Genomic DNA, 20,568 nt, shown 5'->3' on the forward strand with positions numbered 1-20,568 from the left:
ATAGGCCACGTATAAAATGCATCACCTCCAGGCTGTTTTATAAAAGCCTAAAAATAAAGCTAAAGACATCGAAGAAGGGAAGTAAGGATAAAAGTAACAGCTGAGGATAAGAGAGGAGAGTAGAAGTTCGAATCTGACTGCATAACTTAAAAAGGTTCTTTCACCAGTTAGTCAGTATCAGATGCTTTAAACAGTCATCTCCAGTCACTTCTCAGTCCACATTTAAAGTTTTCAAAACACGAGTCTTGAAATTATGAGTAACCTGCCGAAGGTAAAATTTTTTCTCCATTAATGGAAAAACTGTTAAAGGCACAGATCAAGGCCTCAGAAACTTGAGTCTATGAAAAGCATGCCTGAAGGGCAAATTTAAAGTTCCAGATAATTTTAAGCAGTTTTTAGCTCACCCAGGTCCCATGTGGACGATTTAGAGTTCTATTTGGACGGAAAAGGTCTCTCATCGTACGGCCAAGCCGCGTAAGGTCAATGCTCCCTCGACACACACACTCACTCACACACTCACTCACTGTACGTAAGTTGATCCCAGGCTAACAGGCCGAGCTTGGCTGTCCATTATATATGTGAGAGGAAGCGCAGACTAGCTGCTTCCAGAAGTTTTGATGACGTAACTGGTGACATAGGTGGTACAGGGTAGATAGCAGATAAGCAGTCAGTATACAATAAGTTGCAGGAGCAGATGGAGAGGTGGGAGATAGGTGAGCACACAATGTTCAGTATAAAAATAATTAAATAACATCAAATAATTAATACGTTGACGAAGAACACAGATGAACACATAGAGGCATAGATGGCAGAAGCAGGGTAGAATATTAACGTAGAAAGTAGATGATCACGTAGAGGCATAGATACGAAGATTATGGCAGGAGCACGTTACAATGTTCTAATCGATGGAGCGTGTTCTACATATGTTTCTACCAGCAAATGATGACTTTCCACAGCCTTTTTCTTGTGATTAAATAAGAGAAGCACTGCGTTCTGCAAATGTTCTTTTTTCAGGCACAAACGCTGACATGATCACTGAACAGTACAACATGGACGCTAGTGTTTGGTGGACTCAACTTGTGTGTGTTGGTAGGTTAATGTCAAGCGAACAAACTGACATATGTGAAAAAATTCACACACTGTGTAATATTTCTCCTCAACATCATCTTATTACCCAATTTATGCGATTCAACTGACTTCTCATGTGACATTTATGATTATGTGAATGCTAGAATTCTCATAAATGCACTTTACACAGACTCGGCTAATTAAATGGGATGAATTTGACATTCATTAAAGTACTATTTTATCCAATATGTCATTAGAAGTAATTTTAATTTTAAGAATTTATACCTGTAGTGATGTCACCAATGCAAATTTTACTTTTTAAGACACATCACAACACAACTCATGATCGTATCACCCAATTGGTAAAGTATAAGTTTTGTCATTGTTTTGTGTGTACGTCTAATGCTTTGTCAATTTTTAGTTAATATTTCCAATCTATCTATTGTAATTGTAATTATCAATATGGACCAATATGAAGATAATTGCATACGGTATTTAGAATGAATTACAGAATCAGAATTTAAATCATTAAAAATAGGATGCAAGGAAGAGGGGATGTGAATACCGAGAAGGACAAACAGAAAAACAGACTAGTGTGGGTAAAGAGAGCAACAGAAAGCTTAGATGTGGACAAATCTGAGGAATCAAAACAAGGACAAACTGTATGTCTCCACACTCTGCTGTCCTCGTGTATAGGCTCTCTCTCCATCAATCCCACATCTTCCTAATCAATATCTTTTCAGATCTGGTACTTCTTGTGAGCATGGTAACTTTTCTGAATGTTAATGGGTGCATTATTTTGCCTATAGGATCAGTTTTTATCTATCACAATATATCAGAGGTAAAGATTGACAAAGCAGTCCTCCTTCTCCTTCCTCCTCACCACAATATACATGTTGCTAAAGAGTGATAGAAGATAGAAGAAAATGAAAATTTTCAGGCAGATGTAGGTAATTGTTTAATTTTTACTGGCCAATTTACATGGCACTAATTTTATTTACTTTTAACTTTATCTGATTTGCTTTTAAACTTTTGTGCGTGATAATGTACTGACTTAATTTTCTACTCGTTTTGCGGTGATCAGTTCAGAATGCAAAGTAAAGTGTAAATGTTATTTTCTCAGATGTATCGAGCTTGATAGTTGCAGTCGCTTAAGTGCGGCTAATATCCAGTATTCTGGAGATAGTGAGTTCGAACCCCACTGTCAGCAGCCCTGAAGATGTTTTTCTGTGGTTTCTCATTTTCACACCAGGCAAATGCTGTACCTTAATTAAGGCCACGGCCGCTTCGTTCCCACTCCTAGCCCTTTCCTGTCTCATTGTCGCCTTAAAACCTATCTGTGTCTGTGCAACGTAAAGCAACTTGTAAATAAAAATAACATTTTCTCTGACACACATGCACATGTGCGCACACACTGCAATAATTCTAAGTGATTAACTAATAAGGTGTGATATTTAAAATCTTGTGGTCTCTTACACATATGATGGTCATTATGACAGCTAACCTATAGCTTTATGCATTCATTTATGCTTCATGATTATTTATTTAAATATTTTGATCATGTTTTTGTACACTTACTAAAGGTATGTCCTCTTGTCCTGCATTGTGGCCGCTCATTTTCTCTTCAGTTTAAAATATTTACACATTAGTTTTTTAAAAATGTAGATATTCTTTCGAGTGCACGTCAGAACCAGCATGTTGCGCATTTGACTCCCAGTTTTACTGAAGAATCTTGATTTGTTTTTTGTTTTTTCCCTACGCTTGGTTTTGTTACAGTCAACTCGCAAACTTGAAAGGGATATAAGAGAGAAAAGCCATGGGAAGAAGAGCCATTCTTTACCATCCTTAAAGCGTGGAGGTATTATTGAACGATACTTCCCTACAGCAGGTAAGGACATTGGTGTATGTATGAATGGTGATGGGAATCTGAGCTTATCTTTACAGTAGCACCTTCCAGACTAGGCACTTAAACTCAAGGGCATTGTGCAGAATGGAGTATTCCCTTAATGTTGTATTCCGTAAACGGATGACCCTATCATAGGACTCCTGTTTGTTCCATCCTGTTATGGCTGGGTTGTGTATGAGAACAGTGGAGTCTTAACATCCCAGGATGCTGGAGCAGCTGGTGAAGTGAAGTAAGTATGAATGTGGTGTTATAAGTATGAGGCATATTTTGTGTTTTGACCTGCATGCTTTGTTGTTGATCAAATTTTCTTCTATGCCTATTGATATTGATTTTCATGTACACTTTGCTGATTTAGGATTTGTTCATGTTAGGATCTTTTCTCCTGATAATTGTAGAGTTCCCGACAAAAAGTGATTGGCTGACAATTTCAAGTCCTCAGTGAGATTTCTTGGCTAGTCGATACATCGTGGTATGCTTTGCCAATAAAAATTTGTGGTTCTGTGTTTTAGAACGAGTTTATATGATAACTCTCACTGCTGTTTTCCCATAATGCTCCTAGTCACCTTCCTAACATAATAGCACTATGCATATTTATTGGCAAAGTTTTTATTGGACAAAAGTATATTAAAGATATTAAAGAGTAAAATGATAAATATTTTATTACAGAAGCCCATAGCGCAGGTCGAGCTTGTCACCTATTCTTCCACACAAGTCCGTACTCAATCTATTGTGCCAGAAAGTGTAATGTGTACATTTTTCTGCTGTAGACCTAGTCTATTATTCTTTTAAATGATATCAGTGAAGTATATGTACTTTATGTCCACTCCTAGTGGAGTCCTTTTAAAACTTGTTTTCCATTAGTATAACTTGCAACTGCACAGGTCATCAAGATGCCAAACTTGTATGGACAGCCTTACTGCATGCCACAGCTGGTGATATTCTTACCTCCTATGTTCAAGGCGGTGGAATCATATTTTGACACATTTGGTTGGCATTTATGTTTGGACGTTAATGATGCCAAATTCTGGCACCCTTGTAATCCATAAATGAATGTTAAATGCATAGTTTCATATTTCTTTTTCTGTAATTTGTTCTGATTTTGGAAGCATTTGTTTCATGTGGTGGTTAATGTATTGTCATAATCTTCCTGATCCAAGCATTGGCTCAAACTTTTAATTCTTCAGTATGTAGCATCTGTTATGCTAAATGCTTATTTAACATATGGCTTTTAGTAATGGGAGTGTCCAACGCCATGTTCGGCTTGACTGGTGCAGTTCTTTCTATTTGACGCCTATGGGTGACCTGCGCATCTGGATATGAGGAGATGATGATAGGTATGGAGAGGATGGCACCTGGTGTTGACAAATAGCGTAGTCCTGTCAAATAACACCAAGGTGTCTGCTCAAGGCTTAATGTCCCTATCCGATAGACAGATTATCATCACCACCATCATGTGCCCTCATTCCTTATGAATACTGTGAAGAGGTTTGGAATTTAATCCAGGCTTTTGGCACGCAATCTAGTGATAAAAAATTGAATACCACCCCATCTCCTGATGGTGAAAACCACAATGTCAGGTCATGGAGACTTGATGCCTGAACGATTATGGCTATCTATTGCTAGTAGTGTGCTGTTTGAAGAACCGAATGAACTATACGCGGTGATATTATGTTAGTATTCCAGAATATTAAGAAGCTTACAGGTGACTTAATTATAAGCTGTTTAGACTTTAGGTTGCTTATGATTAAGAAAACAATAACTCCGATTTACCATGATCATATTTAAACATATATTAGTTTAATGCAGTTTTTAAAGTTTAATATCAGGAAGTTTTTTAATAGACCAACCAACCTACCTTGTATTTTCATACTACAGTAAAACCTCTCAAATCCGAACATTGGGCTATAGCCTGTTCGGATTTCAGTTTGTTTGGATTAGCTGAGAAATATCCATAACATAATAACCAGCCCTCGTTACAATACAGGAGTGTACATTGAGTCAGGCTGGTTTGGCGCGCGATGAGCGAGGTTAGTGACCTTGACTGGTGGGCATGTAGCTGACTATTGTTGTTTGGCAGGCCTGCGCTAAAAATAGAACACTACCCTAACAGTTTAGTTAGTCAGCACTGCTTAATTTGTGTGTTGTTAGTTTTTGTTTTTTTCGAGTTGCATTGTTGAGTTTTTATTTAAGTGAACTGTGTTGATTAATATTTTGGTTTTAAATTATGGCAAGCAAACGAAAACGCAGTTCTTGTACTGTAGGACAAAAACGGAAAGCTTTAAAGTGTCTGGATGCTGGGGAAATTTTGACAAAGTTGGCTGCCGAGTTTGGTGTTGGTAGAGCAACAATCAGTGACTGGAAAAAGAATCGAGTCAAAATTGAACAATTTTGCAATGTAACAACTGATAAAACAATGCCATCATGTAATAGTTTCCATAAATGAAAAAATTGATGAAGCTTTTTTTTTTTTTTTTCCCCCTGTTGTAGTTTTCACAAGAGCGACAGAAAGGAGTGCTTATAGTGGTCCACTAATTCAGGAAAAGGCATTATGGCTTAATGAACTAATGATTGGTGATTTGGCCTCCACTGCGAGCAATGGATGGTTGGATCGATGGAAGAAAAGGCATGAGATCAGACAACTGTCAATACGCAGAGAGAAGCTATCAGCTGACACAGTTTCTGTAGAAGGATACCTAAATTTGGTGATTTGATTTCCTTAGAAAACTACTCGCCAGAGCAAATTTACAATGCAGACGTGACTGGGTTGAACTTTAAAGCCCTTCCCAATAAAAGTATTGCTTCTCAAGAGGAATCTTCTGCGCTGGGTTTTAAAAAGAGCAAACTGCATCTTTCAGTTTTGGCCTACAGTAACACCGCGGGATTAAACAAGCTTCCATTGATGTTAATTGGTAAATCAGCCAAGCCACGAGCCCTTTAGAATATGAATACGAACTCTCTCCCTGTGTATAACGGGAATCAAAACAAGGCATGGATGACTAGTTCTCTTTTTAATGAGTTGTTTGGCAAGCAGTTTGTTCCTTCAGTGAAAAAGTTTAATGAAGAAAATGGACTACCACTTTGAGCTTTACTTCTGATGGACAGTGCCCCTTCTAACCTATCAGACATGCGGTTGGTATGCGGGGACCTAAAAGCAGTTATTCTGCCTCCCACTGTGACATCGCTGCTGCAGCGTACGGATCAGGGTGTTCTACAGAATATAAAACTAAGCTTCTGAAAAATGCTCTTAATGTTGAAAATGAAAATGATTCTCTTCCCATCCTTGAAAAGCTGAAGAAAGTTACAATAAAATGTTATTTACTAGGTTGCAGAATCGTTGCAAAATACAAGTGTGAACTTACAGTACTGCGGAGATCTTGAAAGAAGCTTTGGCCTAGCCTCGAGTTTGAGAAAACACCTAGGTCTGTCCCTACACCTGTCACACAAGACGATAACACTGAGCTTCTTCATCTTGTTCAGCAAGTTAAGAAGTTGTGAGAATGCTGGAGAAGGTTGTCTAGAGCAGAGGAAACAGTTGATGTTAACACTAGAACCGCAGCATTCTGTATACCTCCTAGAACTGCGGCTGGGTCACTTATGACCCACCTCGCCTTTTTGTTATTATTAATGAATGGATGGGGATGTAGTAAATAAAGAATCTACCAGTATGTGCATTGGATATTTTATTTGAAATTTAATACACACAGTTTATTTTAATGTAGAATATTAAGCATACAAATAAGGAATATGTAGACAATAGGATTGCCCCACTTCACTGACCACAGAGAGTCCAGTTCTAAGCCCTTGCTCCTATGGCACCGCGAATCTACAGTATAGCAAGAAAGGCTTCCATCTCCTCAATTTTTAGAGACCAATCATCTGGCATCAGTATACACCATGCACATTATGCTACGTATAGTTTCTCTGTAGACATGGCACTTCACACGACACATGTTGAGCATACATTCCTTGGCTGTACACTTGCTACAAATAGTTGTTTGCAGAAGATAGGGAAAACAGCTGCGTCACAAATGACCCAGCCACAGTTCTAGTGTTAATGAAGAATGCAGTGAACATGAAATAGTGAGTCTGGTCCAAAGTCAGCATGATGGCAATGTAGCTAGGGACAGTGAGGAAGAAGAAACTTCGACAGACAATGTGACTTATACAAAGGGCACTAGGAAAGTTTTGTAATGTTAGTGAATGCTTTAGACTTTTTCAAAATAATTTCCACCACACTCAATACTCTTCTCCATGCGTCGAAACCAGTCACTGAACCAACTCTGCCACTTTTCTTCGGTTACATTTTCACACTCTTGATCCCATGCTGCCAGAAGCTCCTCGTGAGATGCAAAACGCCGCCCTTTCAGCTTCATCTTCACTTCTGGGAAGAGTGCGAAGTCATATGGGGCAAGATCAGGACTGTATGGAGTTTGATCAAGCACAGTCAACCCTGATCTGGCAAGAAAATACATTGTTACATTAGCACGATGTGCTGGAGCATTGTCGTAATGCAAGAGCCGAGTGTTGAGCCGTGACCTTGGACGGATCTGCTTGAGAGCCTGGATGACCTTAGGCAGACAAGTCTCACTGTACCACTTCGCAGTAACTGTCCTTTGTGTTTTTAGCACAACCCGAGTCAGGATGCCCCATTTAGTGAAGAATACTGCAATCATCCTTTTCTTCACTAACCTTGACTTTTGCACAGTCACACGAGTACCCTCATCTTCAAACAGCCACACCTTGTTCTGGGATTTTCTTGGGACATCGTAATAATAAAGCCAAGTTTTGTCACCTGTAACGATGCTATTGAAGTTTTGCGAAGTCCCATTTTCAAACTGTTTTAGCATTTTTTGGCACATTTTCACTTGATGTGCCCGTTGTTCCTCTGAAAGTGAATGGGGCACCCAAAGGGAACAAACCTTTCTAACATGGAGATGGTCGTATAGAATTGAATTAATAGCTGGTGCAGGGATGTGGAGGGTCTCTTCTACCTGCCGATATGTCAACTGCCTCTCTTGCTGCAACATTTTCTCACAGCTTGAATGTTTTCCTCAGTCACTGATTCAGACGGTCGCCCAGAATGAGGATTGTCTTCAACCCCAAAATTTCCCCTCTGGAACTCTTTGTACCAGCGGAAAATTGTCCGATGTGGACAGTCTTTCCCCCGACACAGTTATTTCCTCCAGGCACTGGTCAACAGTTAATCCACGAGCAAAATTGTAGCGGATACTTGCGTGATATTCACCTTTAGACCACACTGACATCTTAACTTGCTTTCAATCCCATTGCTTGGTAACAACTGGTGTGAAGGTCATGCCTTGCTGTCTTCTAGACCGGTTTTCACCCCTCTTTTCATCCCTCACCATAACAGGGGTGTCCAGCCAACCGTTTTTGCGTATTGCAAAACTTTCCTAATGCCCTTTGTACTGATGCTGCCTCTGCTCTTGACATTGCATTGTGCTTCGTAGAACAACACACAGCATCCATGCCAAACGATATGTTCATGCTACGCTGGTGTGCAATTACCTCTGCGGGAAGGTTTTCATCACTTCGACAATTGAAGATAACTGATTTTGTGTGTTTCTACTGTTATTTCATTGTTTTTGCAAAGTGATTAGCCTGAAAGATTTCAGTACCCAATTTTTCTGTTTTTCAATCCTGGATGACATAAGTACTGTATGTAGGCACATTTACACTTTCTTAGGTATGCTAACTGTGTTTCTTTGTTAATTTTTCAACTAATTATGTAAAATAAGTTTATAATATAGAATACATTATTGCTTTATGACCAAATTAATATGTTTCTTCTTTTTTGCATGTGTTTTTCAAACTTGAATTTGTCGAAAAACTTCGGGGTCCGGATTTGAGAGGTTTCACTGTATGTGATCTTTGTTTTATGGAAGGGTTTGTTGTGATTTTGAAAGATTTAATTCACTTCACTCTCTTTCTCTGTGTCTTATCGTTCAGTTCCCTAATCCTTTTTTTGGGGGTGGGTGGGAGGAGGGTTATGAGGATTTTTCTATCTTCTTTAGGACTGATGTATTTTGCCTTTACTGGGTGAGTTGGCCATGCAGTTAGGGGTGCGCAGCTGTGAGCTTGCACCCGGGAGATAGTGGGTTCGAGCCCCACTGTCGGCAGCCCTGAAGGTGCTTTTCTGTGGCTTCCCATTTTCACACCAGGCAAATGCTGGGGCTGTACCTTGATTATGGCCATGGCTGCTTCCTTCCCAGTCCTAGGCCTTTCGTATCCCATTGTCGCCATAAGACCTATCTATGTCGGTGCAACGTAAAGCAGATTATTGCAGCTACTTTTCCTTTAGTTGTGCTCCTTGTTTAATTAGTTTTACATCACACCAACTCAGACAGGTCTTACAGTGATGACGGGAGACGTGAAGTGGAAGTGGCCAGAATGTTAATTAACACTGGTTACTGGATGTTCCATATACCTAGGTTTACTGAAACTGTCATTTTGACTGGTTTGTTCTAGATGGTTTAATTTTAGGGTATTCTTCTTCGATCACTTTTCCCACACTGTTGGAGTCACAGGTGCGAACTGCATTATACTCGTAGATCTGGCCTGGTTTTATGGCTGAATATCCTTCCTGACATCAACTCTACATGAAGGAATGTATTCACTATTGCATGTTTCTGTGGTGGTTGGTAGTGCAACATGTATGAATATGAAGAGAAAAGCGTGAAGGGGCAAATACAAACACAGAGTCTTCAAGCCATAGGAATTAACAATGCACAGTTAAAATCTCCTGCCCACCCAGGAATTGAACCCATGGCCCTCTGAATAGAAGATTAGTATGCTGATCATTCAGTGAAGGAGCCAGATGTTTTAATTTTATGGTACTGATGATGTAAACACTTTTATTTTAAAGCAGCAACATATCATAGAAGAAACAGTATATTTTTTTAACATAATACCTAGTGTTAACGTACAGTATGGTTTTACTTTAGAATGAAAGTGTTATGTCTTCATACTTGTCCATTGTTGTACTGTAAGGCAGGTTTATTTATGGCTTTCTTAGAGGAATGAACTTCTCTCCTGCTTCTGTTCATGTTCCTGCAATACTTGTCCGGTTGTTCCTCAATATTTTACCCAGTTTTTGCAAGGTAAAAATGGTGTTGCAGGTAAAAACTTTTCCCTGTTCGAGAACTGGCTCTGCAAGACATGAAATATGTTCACTGGGAGTCCAGTTGGAGGGTCGTGTTTCATCTTTTCCAAGATAGGAAGAAACCATTCACGTTGTATTTGTGTTGGCAGTGAATAGTACCCTTACATGGCATTCGTAGATCTAGAAAAGGCATTCGATAATGTTGATTGGACCAAGCTATTTATGATTCTGAAGACGGTAGGGATCAGATACCGAGAACGAAGAATTATCTACAATCTGTATAAAAATCAGTCTGCAGTGATAAGAATCGAGGGCTTTGAAAAAGAAGCAGCAATCCAGAAAGGAGTGAGGCAAGGCTGCAGTTTGTCCCCTCTCCTTTTCAATGTTTACATAGAACAGGCAGTAAAGGAAATCAAAGAGAAATTTGGAAAGGGAATCATAGTCCAAGGAGAGGAAATCAAAACCTTGAGATTTGCCGATGATATTGTTATTTTATCTGAGACTGCAGAAGATCTCGAGAAGCTGCTGAATGGTATGGACGAAGTCTTGGGTAAGGAGTACAAGATGAAAATAAATAAGTCCAAAACAAAAGTAATGGAGTGCAGTCGAACGAAGGCAGGTGATGCAGGAAATATTAGATTAGGAAATGCTTAAAGGAAGTAGATGAATATTGTTACTTAGGTAGTAAAATAACTAACGATGGCAGAAGTAAGAAGGACATAAACTGTAGACTAGCACAAGCAAGGAAGAGCTTTCTTAAGAAAAGAAATTTGCTCACTTCAAACATTGATATCGGAATTAGATGTTTTTGAAGACTTTTGTGTGGAGCGTGGCATTGTATGGAAGTGAAACATGGACGATAACTAGCTCAGAAAGGAAGAGAATAGAAGCTTTTGAAATGTGGTGTTACAGAAGAATGCTGAAGGTGAGATGGATAGATCGAATCACGAATGAAGAGATACTGAATCAAATTGGCGAGAGGAGATCGATTTGGCTAAATTTGACGAGAAGAAGAGATAGAATGATAGGACACATCTTAAGACACCCAGGACTTGTTCAGTTAGTTTTTGAAGGAAGTGTAGGTGGTAAGAACGGTAGGGGTAGACCAAGGTATGAATATGACAAGCAGATTAGAGCAGATGTAGGATGCAATAGTTACGTAGAAATGAAAAGGTTAGCACAGGATAGGGTGGCATGGAGGGCTGCATCAAACCAGTCTATGGACTGATGACTCAAACACACAGTACCCTTATGTGCGAAACACCATGGGTTTGTGTTGTGAGTGGTGCCAATGTGTATGATATACCATGGGTCTACATTACCTGTGAATAGTACCTCCATGCGAGAAATACCATGAGTCTACGTTACCTGTGATTAGGTATAGGACACCATTATTCTGCATTACCAGTAATTAGTACCATTGTGAGAGGCCGGTGACCTGGATTTTGGACAACTTTAGATGAAAAGCATCATCCCAGTTTTTAAGGCATTCTGAATTGGATCCATTGATTGTTTTTGTTTCATGATCATTTTTTCATCATCATTCATTTTAGATTCGAGTCAGTGAATACCTTTTGAAGTTTTAATTATTATTTTGTTGTACCTCATACCATCAGGGGCTGATTGCCTAGCTGTTAGGCACCTTTAAACAACGTCATCATCATCAATATTATATGTTGAATGTCCCTTCAATTGCTAAAGATGTAAAGAGAAACTAGAGTGCTGAAGGTTTGCTGTGCAAAAGAACTCTTTATTGTGCCTGTAAATTTATCTTTGAACTGTTAAATGCCGGTGAACTACACCATTATTCAATCTTGCAGCCTTACGGCAAGCACACCCAGTCTGCAGGAATAACACTGTAATTCTTAGGGACGAAGCATTTTGGAAAAGAGGTTGCCTTCTTCTATTTTCTGTGGCTATTGCTAACTCTTAAAGACCCTCCAATGTGGGTGAACAGCGTCTGCCTTGTGTTGGAAAGTGTGTGTTATTTGTGGCGTGCGAGTTGCAAGACTGTTGACTATGGTACAAACACACAGTCCCCGAAACAACAGAATTAATCTTCTACGATTACAATCGCATCACATTGAGTGCCAAGGTTTCAGAAATATCTCAATGGCCTGTAATGGAAATAACTTGGCATTTTCTGCCTAGGTTATTGGATCATAAGTTATGTGCTGGAACAGAAGATGTTTGGAGAAGGAGATGGCGAGCACTTGTACACCACACCCGAGAAACTGGAGTTGGCAAATGATGATGATGATGATGATGGTTATTATGGTCCGTATTGATAATTGATCACTATCATAGGTTAGAGAAAGGTCCAACTATTCGATACCTTTCTCTACCCTTTGATTGTAGGTTATTGGACTCGAGACCTTTATTGCCAATGAATGTAATTAGTAGTTGAGTAATAACTCGCCCCATAATAACACTGAGATTGTGAGCCAAGTACGACACAGATAGGTGTTATGGCGATGATGGGATAGGAAAGGCCTAGAAATGGGAAAGAAGCGGCCATGACCTTAATTAAGTTACAGCCCCAGCATTTGCCTGGTGAGAAAATGGGGAAACCACGGAAAACCATCTTCAGGGCTGTAGACAGTGTGGTTCGAACCCACTACATCCCGGATGCAAGCGCCGCTAAACGCACGGCCAACTCGTCCGGTTGGGCGTGATTAAAGAACAGAATTAAATGTGGAATATTGTTTGTATTTAGGATCTCGAGCTGTAAATGTGGGGGTCATATTTGGAACAGAATTATTTATTTCTCTGTAATCTCCCCACGTCAATCTCAATTATGAAGAAATAAGGCCAGGCTGAGTGGCTCAGATGGTTGAGGCGCTGGCCTTCTGACCCCAACTTGGCAGGTTCGATTCTGGCTCAGGCCAGTGGTATTTGAAGGTGCTCAAATATGTCAGCATTGTGTCGGTAGATTTACCGGCATGTAAAAACTCCTGTTGGACAAAATTCTTGCACCTTGGTGTTTCCAAAACCCATAAAAGTAGTTAGTGGGACATAAAGTATATAACATTATTATTATTATTATTATTATTATTATTATTATTATTAAGAAAGTATTACCAGTGCAGACCAATGGTGTCTGCACAAGGGAAACTAGAGGCCTAAACTGTGGGTTTATGTGCCCACACCCGTTTGCTTGTCCCCAAATCACTGCTCTTATCCACCTCTACCCTAATCTATCCAGATCAATGGTGTTTCAGCAGGAAACTAGAGGCCTAACTCTGCTTTGTGGCGGCTCGAGCCTAGGGGCTTACGCCTCCCAGACTCTCTTTGCTTGTCCCCAAATCACTGCTCTTATTCACCCTATCCTAATCTATCCAGACCAATGGTTTCGTCCACCCTTACCCTATTCAGTCCAGACCAATGGTGTTTCAACAGGAAACTAGAGGCCTAACGCCGCTTTGCGGCAGCTCAAACTTAGGGGCTTATGCCTCCCAGACCCCCTTTCCTGTCCCCAAATCACTACTCTAATCCTCCCCTACCCTAATCTATCCAGACCAAGGGTGTTTCAACAGGAAAGTAGAGGCCTAACGCTGCTTTGCAGTGGCTCGAACTAGTTAAGAACTAGTTAGGGTCGGGGTGAGCAAAGGTGTTTGGGAGGCGTCAGCCCCCTGGTTAGAGCTAAATATGTTTGTGTGTGTTGTCATTAAGGGTGTATTCTTCCCGAAGGCAGGTCTGAACCTCTGCAGAGGTGTGCCCGAGCCAGAGTTTACGTACGGTAGGGTGGCCAGTTCCTTTCCTCTCCTCGATTCTCTTACTCCCCACCTACAGCGCGTGGTGGCAACCCATCCAAATCTTGACCACACCCAATGTTGCTTAACTTCGGAGATCTCACGGGATCCGGTGTTTCAACACGGCTACAGCCGTTGGCTGCTGTCATTGAAGAGCTAAAAATTGTAGAACTTGCTTAAACACACCGTTCCTAGCTGCTCTGCTGCAGCTTGCTGCAGGACGATGTTCTTTTCTTGCTAGCTCAGCTTAGTTACTTGCTACACTTATGTGCCAAGCGAAGTTAAGCATATGGTGTTAGACTTTATTTAGGTGTGTGAGTGTACATTAAGTTGTCCCTGTTGGGTTGTTTGCAGCAGATATACAAAGTTAATTGAGCCTTAATGCACTCTCCTAGAAGTATGAGGGCAAGTCAGTAAGTAATTCTGAAGTACCTATTTGATTATTGTTTGGCCGAAGGAGCTATACCAGATGAATGGAGAGTTGCTATAGTAGCCCCTGTGTATAAAGGAAAGGGTGATAGACATAAAGCTGAAAATTACAGGCCAGTAAGTTTGACATGCATTGTATGTAAGCTTTGGGAAGGCATTCTTTCTGATTATATTAGACATGTTAGTGAAATTAATAACTGGTTCAATAGAAGGCAATTCGGTTTTAGGAAAGGTTATTCCACTGAAGCTCAACTTGTAGGATTCCAGCAAGATATAGCAGATATCTTGGATTCTGGAGGTCAAATGGACTGTATCGCGATTGACATGTCTAAAGCATTTGATAGGGTGGATCATGGGAGACTACTGGCAAAAATGAGTGCAATTGGACTAGACAAAAGAGTGACTGAATGGGTTGCTATATTTCTAGAAAATAGATCTCAGAGAGTTAGAGTAGGTGAAGCTTTGTCTGACCCTGTAATAGTTGAGAGGGGAGTTCCTCAGGGCAGTGTTATCGGACCTTTATGTTTTCTTATATGATATGATATGATATGATATGAGTAAAGGAGTGGAATCGGAGGTAAGGCTTTTTGCGGATGATGTTATTCTCTATAGAGTGATAAATAAGTTACAAGATTGTGAGCAACTGCAACGTGACCTCGAAAATATTGTGAGATGGACAGCAGGCAATGGTATGTTGATAAACGGGGCTAAAAGTCAGGTTGTGAGTTTTACAAATAGGAAAAGTCCTCTCAATTTTAATTACTGCGTTGATGGGGTGAAAGTTCCTTTTGGGGATCATTGTAAGTATCTAGGTGTTAATATAAGGAAAGATCTTCACTGGGGTAATCACATAAATGGGATTGTAAATAAAGGGTACCGATCTCTGCACATGGTTATGAGGGTGTTTAGGGGTTGTAGTAAGGATGTAAAGGAGAGTGCATATAAGTCTCTGGTAAGACCCCATCTAGAGTATGGTTCCAGTGTATGGGACCCTCACCAGGATTACCTGATTCAAGAACTGGAAAAAATCCAAAGAAAAGCAGCTCGATTTGTTCTGGGTGATTTCCGACAAAAGAGTAGCGTTACAAAAATGTTGCAATGTTTGGGTTGGGAAGAATTGAGAGAAAGAAGAAGAGCTGCTCGACTAAGTGGTATGTTACATGTAATGTACAAAACTTCAGTTATAACACACGTAGCAAGAAGTCTACTGTTGCAAATACTTCTTACTCATAATATTACAAGCTATCTTTGTCACCGTCAAGTGATTCCACTTGTATATGCTTTTTCAACTAGAATATCTACAAACTCACAATTTACAACATTTGAACATCACTTCAAATTTTGAGATGGTCCATAGTGATCCTATTTGAAACTGTTCTTCAACTTCTATTCACCAACTTCATATCCTCAACGTGTTCTACAACTTCACCATATGCATCTGACTTTCATCCTTTATCTTCAAGATCATAATGAACTTCGGATCTCTCGACTAACTTTGACTTTTACTCTCTCCTCTTTACTTTGATTACATAAGATTTTTCGCCATCGTCTAATTATAACCGCCATTACTATCAACTTTACTTTTATGCAATCTTACTACTTGTTGTATAACAATCTGTTGTTTTATTCCATTGTACTTATTTTAGCAGCCTTCTAAGGTTAATTTTGTTAATACTTCCACTATTGTATCTCATCACATTGTATTTTCAAACCATCATTGTTATTTTTAATGTTATTTTACTTCAAATCTCTTCAAGATTTTAAAATTCATTTCATCACTACATGTTATTTAGACGCTTATTTTTAATTTAAGGTTAAGACTATGGCTGATGATGCCTTCAGAGAAGGCGAAACATGTCCCACTATTAGCTAACAAATTTATGTAAATCATCCAAGACGATTTTGTATTGATTAGGTGGTCTAATAAATAACTTAATGTTATTATTTCAATAAGTGGTATGTTCCGAGCTGTCAGCGGAGAGATGGCGTGGAATGACATTAGTAGACGAATAGGTTTGAATGGCGTCTATAAAAGTAGGAAAGATCACAATATGAAGATAAAGTTGGAATTCAAGAGGACAAACTGGGGCAAATATTCATTTATAGGAAGGGGAGTTAGGGTTTGGAATAACTTACCAAGGGAGATGTTCAATAAATTTCCAATTTCTTTGAAATCATTTCGGAAAAGGCTAGGAAAGCAACAGATAGGGAATCTGCCACCTGGGCGACTGCCCTAAATGCAGATCAGTATTGATTGATTGAACTGCGCGATTGTAGATCGAGCTTTTGATGGAAAGAACAGCCCGTCCACAGTAATGTTTCTGCTGGTTTGCAACAAATAATGCAGTTAGCTACATACTTGTCCCATATAACCGATGTCAGTGCAAATGTGTTCGTTTTCAGTCACAGCTCATGTAGACCTCTCGTCAAAGCCGACGTGGGGTGGGGAGGAGGGGGGAATCTCGTTATCTCCAGGAAACAGTTATGTGCCATAGTTTCAGAGAAAACCGTTGAACTTCATTTCTGAGACTGCAAATCCAGACATTCCTGTCAGCGCCGTAAGTTCCACAAGCGAACAACAGTCCAATGAAGACATCTATGTTTTATCTCAGTGTTATGCAACAATAAACATGATACTGTTCGCTGGATGGTATTGTAAGTGAACTCTGTTATGTCTGAATACACAGCTTGTGCTGACTCATTGTAGTGCAACAATGAGTATGATGTGAAGATAACCATTCACTGCCTTCATACGCTCTTCGTTAGTATTTAATTTAGTAAAGTCCCGCTTGAAAACCTCTATACGATTCTTCAGAAGGCAAAGCCATTTCAGCAGCAGTCATTATGACTACATTGGTAATAGTAGGTATATAATATTATGGAAGAAAAATCAAAATAGTTAATTTGTTCTAAAATATGTGCCAAAGAAAACTTGAATAAATTGTAAGTCCCAAAGGATTTTATACTTTGGGTCATGTCATGAGTGTGGCAGAAGAATAAAACATGAAAGTAGTCATGTTGACTGCTGTGGTAAATCTAAAGTTAAGGTGCAGTCCCAGTATTTGCCTGTGTGAAAATGAGAAGCCATGGAAAATCATCTTCAGGGCTGCCAACAGTGGAGTTTGAGCCCACTATCTTCCAAATGCAAACAAAAGCTGCACGTCTTGAACTACATAGCCAACATGCTTGGTGCTCCTTGTTTATATCCAATGGGTTACAACTTGATGGTTCAACTGCTATGGTGAAGTATGACTTGCATTTAACTTTCATGGTGGATTGGTGTGATTATAAATATCATATGGGTGTTACGAAACGATGTATATTCTTTTTCCTATTTTTCGAGCATTGCAGGAAGGCTTAGTTGAGGTTTTGGTGTTCTTAATTATGTACTCTTGGTGCCTACTAGTTAAATCTTGAGCAACATATAATACTTATAATGCTTTAGCGGTTTTACCAGCAGTCATAGTTTTCAAATTGGCTTGCTGTACTTGCTTCATGAATGATCCTCACCAAAATTTGGTATATGAAAGTGTTACAAGAGCCATAAATATACCAGTGCTGTCAGTTACTTACACTCTTGCTTGAGATCTCTTATCTTTCAGTTCAGTATATCTTAAACTTTGATTTCACATTTTCTGTTATGTTGAATTAGTCCAGGTCATTATTAGATGGTTTATTAATTTCACTGGCATAGTAAGAGTATTGTGCATGAAAGTAGTTTATTCAAGAGTGATTCTCTTTTTTGAACAGTGAAGTCTTCACACATTATTGTAAAAGAAATGTTCTGGTAATGAATAGGTACTGATGGAAGGTTTGTTACAGATGAGCGCATTCTGGAGTATGATATTGACAAAGTACTCTACAATGAAAAGTCAAAATACCAGAAGATTCTGATTGTACATTCTCGTAGCCTTGGAAATTTACTGGTCCTTGATGATCTTCAAAGTAAGTTACTGAGTCTGGTGTAAAAAAGTTTCTTTTAATTTATACATAGTATAGCTAATTTAAGTATTGTAGGATTTGACTAAATCATGATTTATTAATTCAAAAATGTACTTAATTTGAACTTGGTTGGATTCAGCTTGAAATTTCTATATAACATTGGTAAATTTAATGTTTGATTTGTTTTCTAGAATGAATTATGTGAATAATTTGAAATTAATTCTGTACATTATTGGTGTCATGAGTATATAGCCTACTCATCCTAAAGCTATCTGAACAGTAGTATGAAATTGCCTTCTAACAACCCATAATTAGTATCATTGATGCACTCAAAATATGGTTATTATTCTCAGTAGATCATTTTGTCATTGTGGTTTCTTTTTCTGAATATCGTGAATTTAGGTTCCTAGGCGATGTTTTTTTTTGGTAGTGAAGTCTAGAATATTTGGATCATTTCATGCTGTGTTTTTTTAGGTTTTTGTATAGTTTGCTGGTATGAGTGAGTAGTTGTTCACATCATCTAGTGCTGCCCTTTTATAAGAATATAACGTAAACAACATACTAATGCCAATGTATTATCTTATCAGTGAGCTTGATGATGATGATGATTGAAATTCTTTACATCAGTTCTTAACCCTCTAGAATACGTAGTGTGAAACTCTCACTCCCTCACTTCCGTATGAACAGAAACATTTCAAATTATGTGCAGTATTTGACCATGTTGTAGATAATTATACCTTCTAACCACAATGGGTCGTATGAATAGAAGTGAGTACTTACTCTTTGCTCACAGTTTAGGAGCAGTTACTCACTTTGGTATGAATAAAACATGGTAGTACATGCTTGCTTTGAAAGCAAGTTCTCCATATTGTGCAGTTGCTCCCTTCCTATTCAGTCGCAGAGCATTTACTCAATAATGGTATGAATAAAATATAAATTTTTATGGAGTAACTTCTCGTGATTTTGGGAGTTACCTCAGTAGGTGACTCAAGATCGAGGAGTATACAGTCGAAACATGAAGTGGTGGAGTGTATGTTTGCAGTACAGCACAGAAAGGTTTATAAAATCCATAGAGAATTGTGTGGTTAACTATAAAGAGCTTTATAGGTTTCAGCAGCAGTATGTTCAGTGGTTAGCGCAACACTTCTTGGAGGACTCCCAACAAAAGAAGAGGGGGGGACTTTGCTGAGTGATGTTAGCAGTATGTAAGCCACTGAATGCCACTGTAAATAACCACCAGCTGACGGAGAACTGCTAGATGTTGTTTCCACGTCAACCACTGCAAATAAAATGAAATGCTCCTGTAGTGTTTGATAAAATCTGGCTGAAATGCTGTTGGGCATTGTCAGGACGGCACATGAAGATATGGTTAAAACGGACACATTCTTAATTTGTGGCTGTTATAAATTCGCGATTCATTGCGGTATCCATGAAGTTAACCTGAATGAATGAGAGATAAAATTAGATAAAATGAATGAATTGAAGGAGAGAGCGTGTTAGTCAAATGGCATAGGTTATACGAGATTTACCTCTCGTTGCGGCATGCGGTGCATGGCCTATTGTTGTGTGCCTCGTAACTAACAGTTGTGAGATTCAAAGGATAAGGAAGGGGCGGGGCAAAGAGAGAGAGGCAAGGTAAGGGGTGAGGGGAGAGATTCGGGAAAGGAGTGGGGGGATTAAGGCGGGGCCGAAGGATGTGGGAAAAGAGATGGCTGGTGGGAAAAAGTGCTGTGAATATTAAAAACTGAATTATGACTTGTTGGTTTGACGTTTCTAAAAATGGGAATTAATAATAATGTTATTTGTTTTACGTCCCACTAACTACTCTTTTATGGTTTTCGGAGACGCCGAGGTGCCGGAATTTAGTCCCGCAGGAGTTCTTTTACATGCAAGTAAATCTACCGACACGAGGCTGATGTATTTGAGCACCTTCAAATACCACCGGACTGAGCCAGGATCGAACCTGCCAAGTTGGGGTCAGAAGGCCAGCGCCTTAACCGTCTGAGCCACTCAGCCCGGCAAAATGGGAATTAGAAGGTCAGTTAATAAGATTATGATTCGGGTTATAATATTGATCTATATGTATGAAGCAGCTTTCAGTAATGTTAAGGAGGGGTCCTTTGTTGATGATTTTGAGCATTTCCATATCTTGTTTTATGTCTGTGAATTTATGATTATAATCATGCATATGCTGTCCTACAGCTGAAAATTTATTGTACTTCAGGGCATTGAAGTGTTCCGAATACCTTATTTTAAATTCCTCCCGGTCTGTCCGACGTAAGAAGAATTACAACTGTTGCAAATAATCCTGTATACTCCTGATTTTGAAAAACTATTGAACTTCTTTAAGG

The 20,568-nt window shown here is 39.2% G+C and overlaps 1 protein-coding gene across 2 annotated transcripts in view; it reads left to right on the plus strand.

Annotated features, from left to right (window-relative positions):
- The window catches only part of Sms (spermine synthase), a 185,143-nt gene that overhangs the window by 62,184 nt on the left and 102,391 nt on the right, over window positions 1-20,568 (plus strand). For both annotated transcript variants that reach the window (XM_067134867.2, XM_067134868.2), the window contains exons 4-5: window positions 2,845-2,956; window positions 18,098-18,220. In XM_067134867.2, coding sequence (XP_066990968.2) covers window positions 2,845-2,956; window positions 18,098-18,220 — 235 coding nt within the window. The remainder of the gene's footprint in view (window positions 1-2,844; window positions 2,957-18,097; window positions 18,221-20,568) is intronic.

This window comes from Anabrus simplex, chromosome 1, assembly GCF_040414725.1.
Source record: "Anabrus simplex isolate iqAnaSimp1 chromosome 1, ASM4041472v1, whole genome shotgun sequence".
NCBI classification, from domain to species: Eukaryota; Metazoa; Arthropoda; class Insecta; order Orthoptera; family Tettigoniidae; genus Anabrus; species Anabrus simplex.